This window comes from Pleurodeles waltl, chromosome 8, assembly GCF_031143425.1.
Source record: "Pleurodeles waltl isolate 20211129_DDA chromosome 8, aPleWal1.hap1.20221129, whole genome shotgun sequence".
In the NCBI taxonomy this organism is placed as follows: Eukaryota; Metazoa; Chordata; class Amphibia; order Caudata; family Salamandridae; genus Pleurodeles; species Pleurodeles waltl.
This window is the reverse complement of record NC_090447.1, coordinates 1503608759-1503621242: the sequence shown is the minus strand read 5'-3', so window position 1 is coordinate 1503621242 and position 12484 is coordinate 1503608759. Positions and strand designations below refer to the sequence as shown.

Below are 12484 nucleotides of genomic sequence, written 5' to 3'. Positions count from 1 at the left end.
ATTTAAAAATAATACACTTCTTTACCCGTAACCAGTGAAGAGATATTAGGTGTGGCGTTACAGATGTTCTGAGTGGAAGATTAGAATTAGCTGAGTGGCAGCATTCTGAACAATCTGCAGGCTTTTAATCAATTAGTCAGGAATGCCAATGTAGATAACATTGAAAGAGTCCAGCCTAGATGTTATTAAGGCATGGAAAACTGTTGTCTGAGCAGCCAACAAGAGAAACTGCAAACCAAAGCAGGTTCCTACTACGGAGGTCACTTGTGACTGAAATGATAACTTGTTATAACATTTGATTCCAAGATTTTAAACCATCTTTATCGGGCCAACAGGCATACCACCATTTGAGCTAAAAGGAAACAAATATAAGAACTTCTGGCTTGTCTCTGTTACATATCAAATGGTTAGGATGCATCAATTCAAAGACAGCTGAGAGACACAACATGAGCACGCCACATGAAGAAAAGTAATGCAATATAGATCTTTGAGTGTTTTTCCTTCTATTTGTCACTATCCCCAAATTGTGCATTATTTGTTATATTTCTGGATTGTTTAGTTAAGCACTCTTCCGATAAGGGCAGAGAAAGGTGGCACAAGACACCGTTGCTGACAAATGTGCATTTTGATATTTACCCCTGAGAACTATTCCATTGGTTTATATGCAAATTCAATTCCCTCGATCCTCTGCACTCACTATTATATTCTGCAATGGCATCTTGCTCTTAACATTTATCCGTGGTTCTCTACAACATGCTGTATTGTTGAGCATACTTATTGCAGGTGATACGTTTCGGGTGTCAAAATTGTCATATGCTCATTGCTTGTAGGATTTATTTACGCATTTATAATCTTATTGACTTTTTTGGACTGTACACATATTATTTAAAAAATGGTGTGTAACAGGAAATTGTATGGCCTGTCTTTGGAATCTAAAGGAAGCCCATTATGTGAAAGCACATACTCCCCTAGCATTGGATCGTTCATAGATTCATTCCCAGTTTTCGGACTGGGAACTGCCGTTTTTGTCAGCAGCAGTACATATAACATACCATCAGCACATACTCAAACTATTTCATACCATAGTAAACCAACAGGCATATTCTGCAACCCTTCATCATCTTTATATGACCCACACTTCAGCCAATTTTAATGCTTTACCTCCAGCTGATCTCCCACTGAACCTTCAGTCAGATTTCCTACCACACGTTCAGAGTGCAGGAACCCTTCCGACAGCTCTTCACCGGAAGGATTTTTTAAATTATGGCAGAGGCAATATTGAGGAAATCTCTTTTTAGAACGTGTGTCGTGGTAAAAAGAAGATATACATGCTGAAGATGCGCATGAAAAGTGCCTATATTGCCTACACCCTGAATGTAAGCCAGATGACTACAATATTTCAGACTTTCACATTAAAGGACAGAGGGAGGCGACTGGCGGTTACACCCTTGGATAGACAGATGGGTAAGGAGAGGGCAAAAGATAAAAATGTCCAACGACCCTCTGACTCTGCCACTAAGATTCAGACAGTAGGTGGTAAGGTCAAACATCAGCATCACGTTTCTGACTTTGAAAACAGTAGAGAAAAGCAAAAACAGTTTTAAAAATGACCCCAAATCCTTAAAGTCAAGCACTGTTAAGTTAACAGGTAAAAGGCTCGACAACTCAGCAGCGGGTAAAATGCTGTGTGATGTTTCATTCTCCAAGGAAGGAGACTCCATAGACGGGGCAGAGGAACACTGCATTGTTTCCTGCGCCCATGAAGACGGGAGATCCGTCGGTGAAGGAGAGGCCTGAAATTGTGTTGCCTTCGCCAGCGAGGAGAGAAACTCTATCAGGCGAGGGGCATAGATGATGCAATGTTGCCTTCGTCGACCAGGCCAACTTCAGAGTCCATCTTCATGGAGACATAAAGGCCGTCCATTGTCGACGGGATATGCGAGGAATCAAGCAAGTTATAATAAACAAGCACTGACGTGCAAAAAGGAGTGATAATAAACAAGCTTTGAGAAAGTCAAATACACAAAATACAAAAAAAAAAAGGCAAATGTAGATATAAGTAGAATAAGTGGCAAGCAAGCCTTGGCAGTGTCAAATAAACTCACATTGGCAGCAACAAGTAAATTGCATGACAGCTTTGAGGCAGATTTAACTAGAGACAATTTTGATTTCACCCGTGTCACTCAAATGATTACAAGACAGTTTCCCATTGCCAAACAAAGGCCGGCCTCAGGGAGCAGTAGTCCCTGATTTGGATGATATTGAGACATTTTTCAGTGATAATAGCGATGAGTAGGACGGTCCAGATATACAGTACATTGATGATGAGGAATATTCAAGTTATCAACGGAGACAAGGTCAAGAACAAATGTCATGTTGATACAAGTGCCTGCCGAATGTTTACATCGTTACAGAATATGGTGGCTGTGCACAGGAGGAATGAAGGCAAAAAGACAACAATGCAACACCACAGCTGCCAGTTCTGCAATGGGGAAAAATGTCAAAATAAACAGCATCATTCTAGGAATGATAGTTCAGAGAGAATACTGGATAATGAGATTGATAATGATCACGAGAGTCAGTTGGATTCGTCCTTCAATGGCGTCGATGTGGATGATGATAACGACTAAATAGATGATAAGGAGATGCGAAGCTGCTCAGAGATGCCTGATAATGATTCAGAATGGGATAAATTCAGCGTACCTAAGGATGCTAGGCCAGAACCCATTAAACGTATTTTATTCTAAGATGACCTAGGGAGATTTCATTCCCTAATAAAGAATGCCTCAGAACGTTTTAGTCTGCCGGTTCTGTTGCACAAAATGTTTTTTCTTTTATTTTTCTTTTAGGGAGAAGATGCACAAAGGAAAAAGGTCAATACCCATATTACATCACCTGTGGAAAGAAGGTCTACTGATGATTCAGAATCCGGCTACTGCTTAAGTAAATCTTTCAAAGATTAAATGGAAGTACAAAGCAGCTGAAGATGCAAGGGGATGCATTTTCAATTAAGTTCGCACTGAGCCGGTCATGTTCGCGGGGGTCAGGAATCAGCCATCGCCAAGCATGCACCCACGGATAAAGAAGGTTGGAAATGGGATTCCATGGGCAAATTAGTCAATGTGCGAGCAGCTGATGCAATAACAATTGCAAATTCTATGACAATCATAGCCCATTACGACAGGCAGTCATGGAGTGACATGGCCCTGTTCCTGGAGAAGTTGCCTGAAGAGGATAAGGAAAAGCCAGAAGTAATATTAAGGGACAGAGAACTGGCATCTGCATTATTGATAGATGTAGCTATAGATGCGTCAATATGTGCGTTTCGGCAAGTCTGAAATGAGACAGTTAGGCAAAGGGTCGGTTGGCTGAAAAGTACGACATTCAGACCGGAGGTACAGTCATGGCTCATGTACATGTCATTTGATGGAAATAATGTATTTGGCAATAAGGTTGATGAAACACTTCAAGCCATAAAAGCAGATACAGAAACGGGTCACTCTTGGTATGCTGCAATGAAGACAGTCATACAGAGGTTACAAAGAGCAGTTTTTTAATACTATGACAAAGGGTTCCTTTTTCGACCCTACAGACAAAATGTGCCCTACCGACAGTATGGACAATACAATTCATTTAGTCAGCAATGTAGACAACAAAGACAAAGGGGACAAGGCTACAGGCAAGGTCAAGGTAGAGCAAGAAGAGGAAATCAGCCTTCAAGATACTAAGGCAAAAGCGGAAGGTTATGTCTCCTTAAAGAACACAGTCCCCGAAATTCAGCTGACAGTCGCGGGACGAATGCTATTGTATTGCAATGGAATGGAAGCAGATAACAGACAAAAAAGTATTAGATATTGTCTGACAGGGGCATGTCTTGGAGTTGGTGAAGGAGCCACCAACTACTCTTCCAGAAAAAGAAAAGCACAAACATTTGAGAAAGTTACAAAAAGAAATGTTGAAAATCTTCAAGGGAGGAGCACATAGACAGTGCCTATAAAAGAGACCTGCAAAGAATTTTATTTGTGGTTCTTTCACATGTTGAAAACAATCAAGAGTCTGATGTCCAATATTAGATCTAAGAAAATTAAACAAGTATATAAAGCTACAGGGCTTCATATGGTCATGTTGCAGGCGATTTTACCTCGCAGCCAAGAGCTGGAACAACCTACCCACGCACCTCAGACAAAGCCCATCTCACCATCTTCAGGAAGAACCTCGAAACGTGGCTCTTGAAATGAGGCCCAGACCCACCACTAGCGCGTTTCGACCCTCACTGGTGAGTAGTTGCACTTTACAAAAACTGATTGATTGATTTCTTAAAGAAGGGAGATTTCCTCAGCTCAATAGATATGAAGTATGCATATTTCAATATACCAATTCACAGGAGTCAGAGAAAGTACCTCTGTTTCATGGATGCAGGGAAACACTATCCTTTCAAAGTGAATCTTCTCAAAATCTATTGCTCTGGTGGCAGCTTTTAGAAGAGAGGGGGCATGGTATAGCTATATCTAGATGATTGGTTGAAAGCTGCCACACTAACCAAAAACAAGGAGATAATGGAGATTACTTGGATGGTTCTTCTGTTTTCGGAACTTGGTAGAAACATCAAGAAGTCAAAGATGGAACCAACCCAAGATTTGCTGTATGTAGGAGCAATATTGAAAACGGAGAAGGGAATGGTATACCCGTAAGAAGAAAGAGGAAATAAATTGATAAATCAGGTGAAGGAAGTGGCTGAAAAAGTGACAGTAAGGCTAGTTAAGGCAGTTTTGGGGACAATGTCATTGTGTATCCTATTGCTGCCCCAATGCAGATTACGAATGAGTCATTCAAGGGGAGATGGCCAAGCAGCGTCAACAAAAAGATGGAGATTGGTATGACTTGGTTGAAGTTACTCAAAGTATGAAGGAGAGGCTTCAGTGGTGGACAAGAAGCAGCAATATTTTCAAGAGTCAAACTTTACATAAAAGGAGACTGCAGAACATTCCATTGATGCATCAGTGATCTGTTAGGGGTTGTGTGCATGTAACAAACAAGGTAGTTCATGGAACATGGTCCGAAGATGGAAAATAGTTACACATCAAGGTGCTAGAGCACAGAGCTGGGCAACTGGCAATGGCAGTTTTTCAGCAACTAGTAAAGAACAGTCATGTGATGGTGAGAACAGACAACAATACTACAATGCATTACATTCAGAAACAAGCAGGAACTAAATTGTTGGTTCTATCGAAGGAAGCACAGAGGCTTTTTAAATGGGCCATTGCCAACAATGTGTCATTAATGGCAGAGCATGTGGCTCGGATAGACAACGTTCAAGCAGATCATCTGAGCAGGCTGCTTTGGAATACTCGCGAATGGGAAATGGACACAAAACAGTTGAGTGAGGTGTCCGAAGATTGGGAAAACCTGTTTGAGATATGTTTGCCTCTAATCAAAACAACAAGTGCAGGAAATTTGTGAGCAGGTGTTAGTGTCCAGGATCTCAGGGCAATGCATTCACAATCAATTGGAAAGGGAAATTAATTTATGCATTTCCACCGCTCCCGTCAATAGCAAGAGTTTTGTGAAAGGTCAAACAGGAGGGTTGCGTGGTGATTCTTTGGCATCTACATGGCCACAACATTGGTATGAGAATCTGCTAGCAATGTCCATTAGCAAGCCAGTACGGATCAGAGTGCATGCGAACATGGTGACCAAGAACAAGGGCCAAGTGTTCCACCCCAATTTAGAGTCATTACACTTGAAGGCATGGCTCATCAAGACTTAGAGTTTGGACACTTACCAGAAGATTGTAGACATACTGAAGAAGGCAAGGGTTTTTGAGAGTAAAAACCTATGATATGAAGTTTAAGTGTTTTGTGTGTTGGGCACAAGACCATCAGTTAGACCCAACACTCATGTAGGCACATTCATTTTTACCTTATTTGTTGCATTTAGCTAAGTCTGGGTTAAAGTACGGATCAGTGAAATTTCATCTGACAGCGATCTCAAGTTTTGTTAGGAGACCGAATAAAACTTCATTACATTCTCAGAGGATAGTGAAAGAATTTGAGAGGTTTGTTTAGAGAATTTTCTCCAATTCAAAGGTTGGCGTCTGAGTGGGAGTTTAATACAGTGCTAGCAGAATTGTTGAAAGCTCCGTTTGAGCCAATACACAGATCGGCGTTAAACCATTTAACATGGAAAACTGTTTTTCTTTTGGCAATAATGCCTGGAAGGAGAGTAGGAGAAATGCCGGGCAATTAGGTTGCAGAGAGCCATATTAAAAGGTCATGAAAAATAATGTGATGCTCTTAAAAAACCCAAATTTATACCTAAGGTACCAACTGTTTTTCATCTAAGACAGCAGATAATGTTACCAACGTTCTTTCAAACCCTGTATAAGTAGCAGAAAAGGTATTACATTCCTTAGACATAAAAAGTATCTAAAATGTTATTTGCAAGCTACCAGGGACATAAGACCACCTGACGTTATTTGTTGCATACGGTATAGGAAATAAGGGAAGGGCAGTATCTAAACAGACAATAGCGGGGTAGATTGGTTCATGTATTACTACAACGCACATGTTCATAAACAGGCATCTGACAAGGAGAGTCAGGGCACATTCCACAAGAGCAATGGCAGCTTCAACAGTTTACTTTGCAGGAATATTGTTGGACATTTGTAAGGCGGTGACTTGGGAGACAATTCATTCCTTTACAAGGCATTATTATGTAGATTTGCCATAGTGTAAGGTAAGCCTCACTGTTTTAACACCATCCAAATGTGAACGTTGGCAATTCTGCACTACCATGTTAATCTGTTATTCTAGCATGTGAATCTATGAAAGATCCAATACTGGAGAAGGAAATAAGTTACTTACCTGTAACTCCGGTTCTTAAGCATTGGTATCTTTCATAGATTCACATGCCGTCCTCTCTTTAAATGAGGCTTTCAAATGTCACAAGAAAAATGGTATTAACTGCGGTTCCGAAAATCTAACAGTTGGAAGGTTCATTGGGAGATCAGGTGGAGGTAGAGCATTATAATTGGCTGACGTTTGGGTTATATAAAAATGATGGGTTGCAAAAGATGCCTTTTGATTTACTATGGTATGTTATAGACTGAGTATGTGCTGATGGTAGGTTTATATGGACTGCTCTTGAAAGAATCCGGGATTCCCAGTCTGGCGATGGAGAATTATTCTAGCATGTGTATCTATGAAAAATACCAATGCTGGAGAATCGGAGTTACAGGTAAGTAACCTTATTCCTTCTTGACTGTAGTGCAACAAAATATACTTCCCATATTCTTTTATTGTGTTATCTCCTTCCTTCTTTCCTGGTGATCATGCCACATTTCTGCTTAAGAGAGCAGTTTGAAATGACTCTGTTACCACCCCTGACGGAAATTCCAAGTGATAAGTTACAGATTGTTTATGCTAGATTCATTTGGTGAGATGCAAGTATTGAATATTTGCTGAACTATTATTAACACAAAACAAGTTAGTTCAAGTATCTTCTTGGTGTCTAATTGTGGTCATTGTTTTCAGTTAGTATTTTTATTTATTAACAAGTTATTTCTACTTAGAATTTTTTACTCCACTGTCAAAACCCGTATAACACAACTGAATCTACTAGGCATCGGTTGTAACTACTCAACCGGACTTTACATAAGTATTTTGTTTTATGTGGGATTTTTTCACACCCTGGGTGCCATTAAATGTTCTGTAATATCCTTCAGTGTCCCACCTCATGTTTCTCCTGCCATTATCAAGAGTAAGTTAGCACACATTTGTGTGAAACAATAAGTGGCTGATGATTGAGGTTGAAATAAGACCATGTTAAGAGACAGATGTGTAATTTCATCTGTTTAGAGGCCTAATTTTTTTGTATTTTTATTTTACAGAGACGTATTTGTGGAGAAGTAGTTCCTCGTTGCATATACATCACACAATGTAAACCCAAGTCACAGGAGTGCCTTCGGGCAGTTACAAAGAATGCCCGTGCTTATTTTGGATGAATTTAACGGAGAAAGCAACATTTAGGTCTAGAAAGAGACTTCTTACAAAGAAATGTATCCATGTAAATTGACCGCCACCCTCATCCAGCAAATTGCCTTTGTAAACAGACTTGTCCTTGCTGACAAACATAATGTTGTTATCACGTGGTGACAGATCAACTTTTGTGCTGGTTCTCATTATTACCCAACTAGTATTTATTCTGCTTTTATACCGGCGAGGAGGTGTTGATGTTCTGCAGGGATTTATCACTGGACAGTCACGTCACTGGGACTATTCCAAAACTAAAGATGTGTACACAAACCTCAGCTTGTTCACTCCGGTTACAAATGTAGACGATATGCTATATTGTCCTGTGAAGTCACCAATACTTGGTATGGCATCGCCTTTTTATATATTTGTCATGATTTCCATATTCTTTTGGGAAGGGAGTGAACTGTTTATAATTGTATTGTAATTAATAACTGTCCTCTTTTCCGTATATCTATTTCTTTCCAACTGAATTTGTAGTTGGCCACTCTCTTTTGTCAGCACTTTTTGTAATGTATTTGCCGTCCTTAACCTCACTATGTTTCTATCAGAGCCCCTTATCTTCTTGGTCTTTCCTTTACCTCGCTTCTTCTGTGTGTTATATATAAAATAACATACACATATATCCAGGAGTCCGACTGCCTGACTGTATCGCAGTAGGGAGGGGAGAAAAGTTATTCTAAAAGTGTCACACACACACACACACACTCTGTCCTCCTTGCATAGCAGCTAAAACTCCCAAAGCAATAACTAGTTGATCTTTCCTTTTCTTCACTTCACTTTCAACTTCTCTGTAACATTGGTGACTCCTTCCTTAGCACAATGTCCACAGTCAGCCCCAAAAAGTTAATTGGAAGGCTTATGAGTAATAGAAAAGCAGGGATCGCCATGTTACTTGCCTGACTTGAAGCTCTGAATCAAGTCAGTCCAAAACCTGAAAATACTACAAAACCCTACACTTCCTGCTGAAGGAAGTCAAGAGGGTTAAAGCAGTCTCTTCTTGGAAACCTGTTGTTGTTGGTGCATTGTTCGTTCTGCATTATCCATTTTCTGACAGTGAAACCTAGCACTACGGTGCAGCAAATAAGGGTCTACAGGGTATAGGAGTAATATTGGAATAATTGGGAATCAATTGCTGACGTGTAGAAGACTTGGGATACAATTCTTACAGACGCAGAAGCTATTTGATAAAATATCCTCAACTCTGCTCTTTGTACACCACAAAAGTTAACCCCTTCGATGCTAAGCCTTTTGGCCCTACTGTGCTAAGCCTTTTTTTGGCTATTTGAGGTAGTTTGCGCTTGGGCTCCCATAAACTATCGCTGCCAAATTTGCATCCTTTCTTTCCAACATCCTGGGGATTCTAAAGGTACTCACAGTTTGTGTATTTCCCCGGTGGGGTCCGAGAAATTAGCCAAAATACAGCTACAATTTGGATTTTTTTTGGGGGGGAATGGGGGAAAAAAAAGTGCTGCAGAAGAAAACATTTGGTTCTTTCCCTGCAAATGGCATCAACTAAGGGTTTGAGATGCTAAAATAACCATCTTTCTAGCTTTCACGAACAGGCAGACTAGAACCAGAAAAAACATTTTTTCAACACAGTTTTGGCATTTTACTGAGACATACCCCAATCTTTCCTATTTTTTGTGCTTTCAACATCTTTCCAGTTAATGGGGGAAATGGGTATGAAACCAATGGTGGATCCCATAAAGCTGCATACTTCTGAAAAGTAGGCAAAATTCTGAATCCAGAAAGGGGTAATTTGTGTAGATCTTTTTTTTTTTTTTGTAGATGTTTTCCTATAGAAAGTAACAGTTAAAATGAAATGAAATTAAGTTGAACAAAACATCCATTTCTGTCTATGTTTACATCTGTAACTTCTTTAACCCCTTCGCTGCCAGGGCTTTTCCCCCCTCCTGTGCCAGGCCTTTTTTTACCTATTTGGGGCAGTTCGCGCTTAGGCCCTCATAACTTTTTGTCCACATAAGCTAACCAAGCCAAATCTGCGTCCTTTTTTTCCAACATCATTGGGATTCTAGAGGTACCCAGACTTTGTGGGTTCCCCTGAAGGAGGCCAAGAAATTGGCCAAAATACAGGGAAAATTTCGTTTTTTTTCAAAATAAATTGGAAAAAGTGGCTGCAGAAGAAGGCTTGTGGTTTTTCCCCTGAAAATGGCATCAACAAAGGGTTTGCGGTGCTAAACTCAGCAGCTTCCCAGCTTTCAGGAACAGGCAGACTTGAATCAGAAAACCCAATTTTTCAACACAATTTTGGCATTTTACTGGGACATACCCCATTTTTGCAATTTTTTGTGCTTTCAGCCTCCTTCCAGTCAGTGACAGAAATGGGCATGAAACCAATGCTGGATCCCAGAAACCTAAACATTTCTGAAAAGTAGACAAAATTCTGAAGCAAGGGGTCATTTGTGTAGATCCTACAAGGGTTTCCTACAGAAAATAACAACTGAAAAATATTAAAATTGAGGTGAAAAAAACATAAATGCTTCTCTACGTTTTACTCTGTAACTTTTCCCTGCAATGTCAGATTATCGAAAGCAATATACCGTTACGTCTGCTGGACTCCTCTGGTTGCGGGGATATATAGGGCTTGTAGGTTCATCAAGAACCCAAGGAACCCAGAGCCAATAAATGAGCTGCACCCTGCAGTGCGTTTTCATTCTATACCGGGTATACAGCAATTCATTTGCTGAAATATAAAGAGTAAAAAATTGCTATCAAGAAAACCTTTGTATTTCCAAAAAGGGCACAAGATAAGGTGGTGAGGAGCAGTGGTTATTTGCACATCTCTGAATTCCGGGGTGACCATACTAGCATGTGAATTACAGAGCATTTCTCAAATAGATGTCTTTTTTTACACACACTCCTATATTTGGAAGGAAAAAATGTAGAGAAAGACAAGGGGCAATAACACTTGTTTTGCTAATCTATGTTCCCCCAAGTCTCCCGATAAAAATGATACCTCACTTGTGTGGGTAGGCCTAGCGCCGGCGACAGGAAACGCCCCAAAGCGCAACGTGGACACATCCAAATTTTTGAAAGAAAACAGAGGTGTTATTTGCGAAGTGCCTACCTGTAGATTTTGGCCTCTAGCTCAGCCGGCACCTAGGGAAACCTACCAAACCTGTGCATTTCAGAAAACTAGAGACCTAGGGGAATCCAAGGAGGGGTGACTTGCGGGGCTTGGACCAGGTTCTGTTACCCAGAATCCTTTGCAAACCTCAAAATTTGGCTAAAAAAACACATTTTCCTCACATTTCTTTGGCAGAAAGTTCTGGAATCTGAGAGTAGCCACAAATTTCCTTCCACCCAGCGTTTCCCCCAAGTCTCCCGATAAAAATGATACCTCACTTGTGTGGGTAGGCCTAGCGCCCGCGACAGGAAATGCCCCAAAGCGCAACGTTGACACATCCAATTTTTGGAAGAAAACAGAGGTGTTTTTTGCAAAGTGCCTACCTGTAGATTTTGGCCTCTAGCTCAGCCGGCACCTAGGGAAACCTACCAAACCTGTGCATTTCTGAAAACTAGAGACCTAGGGGAATCCAAGATGGGGTGACTTGCGGGCTCGGACCAGGTTCTGTTACCCAGAATCCTTTGCAAACCTCAAAATTTGGCAAAAAAAAAACACATGTTCCTCTCATTTCGGTGACAGAAAGTTCTGGAATCTGAGAGGAGCCACAAATTTCCTTCCACCCAGAGTTCCCCTAAGTCTCTCGATTAAAAATGGTACCTCACTTCTGTGGGTAGGCCTAGCGCCCACAAAAGGAAATGGGCCAAAACACAACGTGGACACAACATATTTTTTCACAGAAAACAGAGGTGTTTTTTGCAAGGTGCCTACCTGTGGAGTTTGGCCTGTAGCTCAGCCGGCCCCGGGGGGGGGGGGGAGGCAGAAATGGCCTAAAATAAATTTCCCCCCTCCCCCCCCCCGGGAGAGACCCTTGCCTACGGGGTCGCTCCCCCTGCGTGACATTGGCGCCAAAAAACAAATCCCCGGTGCCTAGTGGTTTCTGCCCCCTTGGGGGCAGATTGACCTAAACTCGGCCAATCTGCCCCCAGGGGGGCAGAAATGGTCTAAATACAATTTGCCCCCCTGGGGAGAGACCCTTGCCTGATGGGTCGCTCCCCATCTCTAAAAAAAACAAAAAAACAAAAAAAAAAACAATTGCCCTGGCGCCTAGAGGTTTCTGTCCCCAGGGGGGGCAGAAATGGCCTAAAATAAATTTGCCCCCCCAGGGAGCGACCCTTGCCTAAGGGGTCACTCCCCTTGCGTGAAATTCACGCAAAGAAAAAACTCCCTGGTGTCTAGTGGCTTGCGCGCTGACGTCACAGGGGAGAGCGGGGGTGGAAGGGGAAGGTGTTCCCCTTCCATCCCCGCCTTGGGGGTGAGGGGGGTGCACGGGGGGCGCGCTAGCGCTCCCCCAAGTTCCCCTGTG

The 12484-nt window shown here is 41.5% G+C and overlaps 1 protein-coding gene across 1 annotated transcript in view; it reads left to right on the top strand.

The window, feature by feature from the left end:
• The window catches only part of LOC138248831 (beta-1,4-galactosyltransferase 3-like), a 304863-nt gene that overhangs the window by 93243 nt on the left and 199136 nt on the right, over nucleotides 1-12484 (top strand). The window contains exon 2 of the mRNA XM_069202774.1: nucleotides 7889-8374. Within this exon, the coding sequence (XP_069058875.1) occupies nucleotides 8134-8374 (241 nt within the window). The 5' untranslated portion in view covers nucleotides 7889-8133. The remainder of the gene's footprint in view (nucleotides 1-7888; nucleotides 8375-12484) is intronic.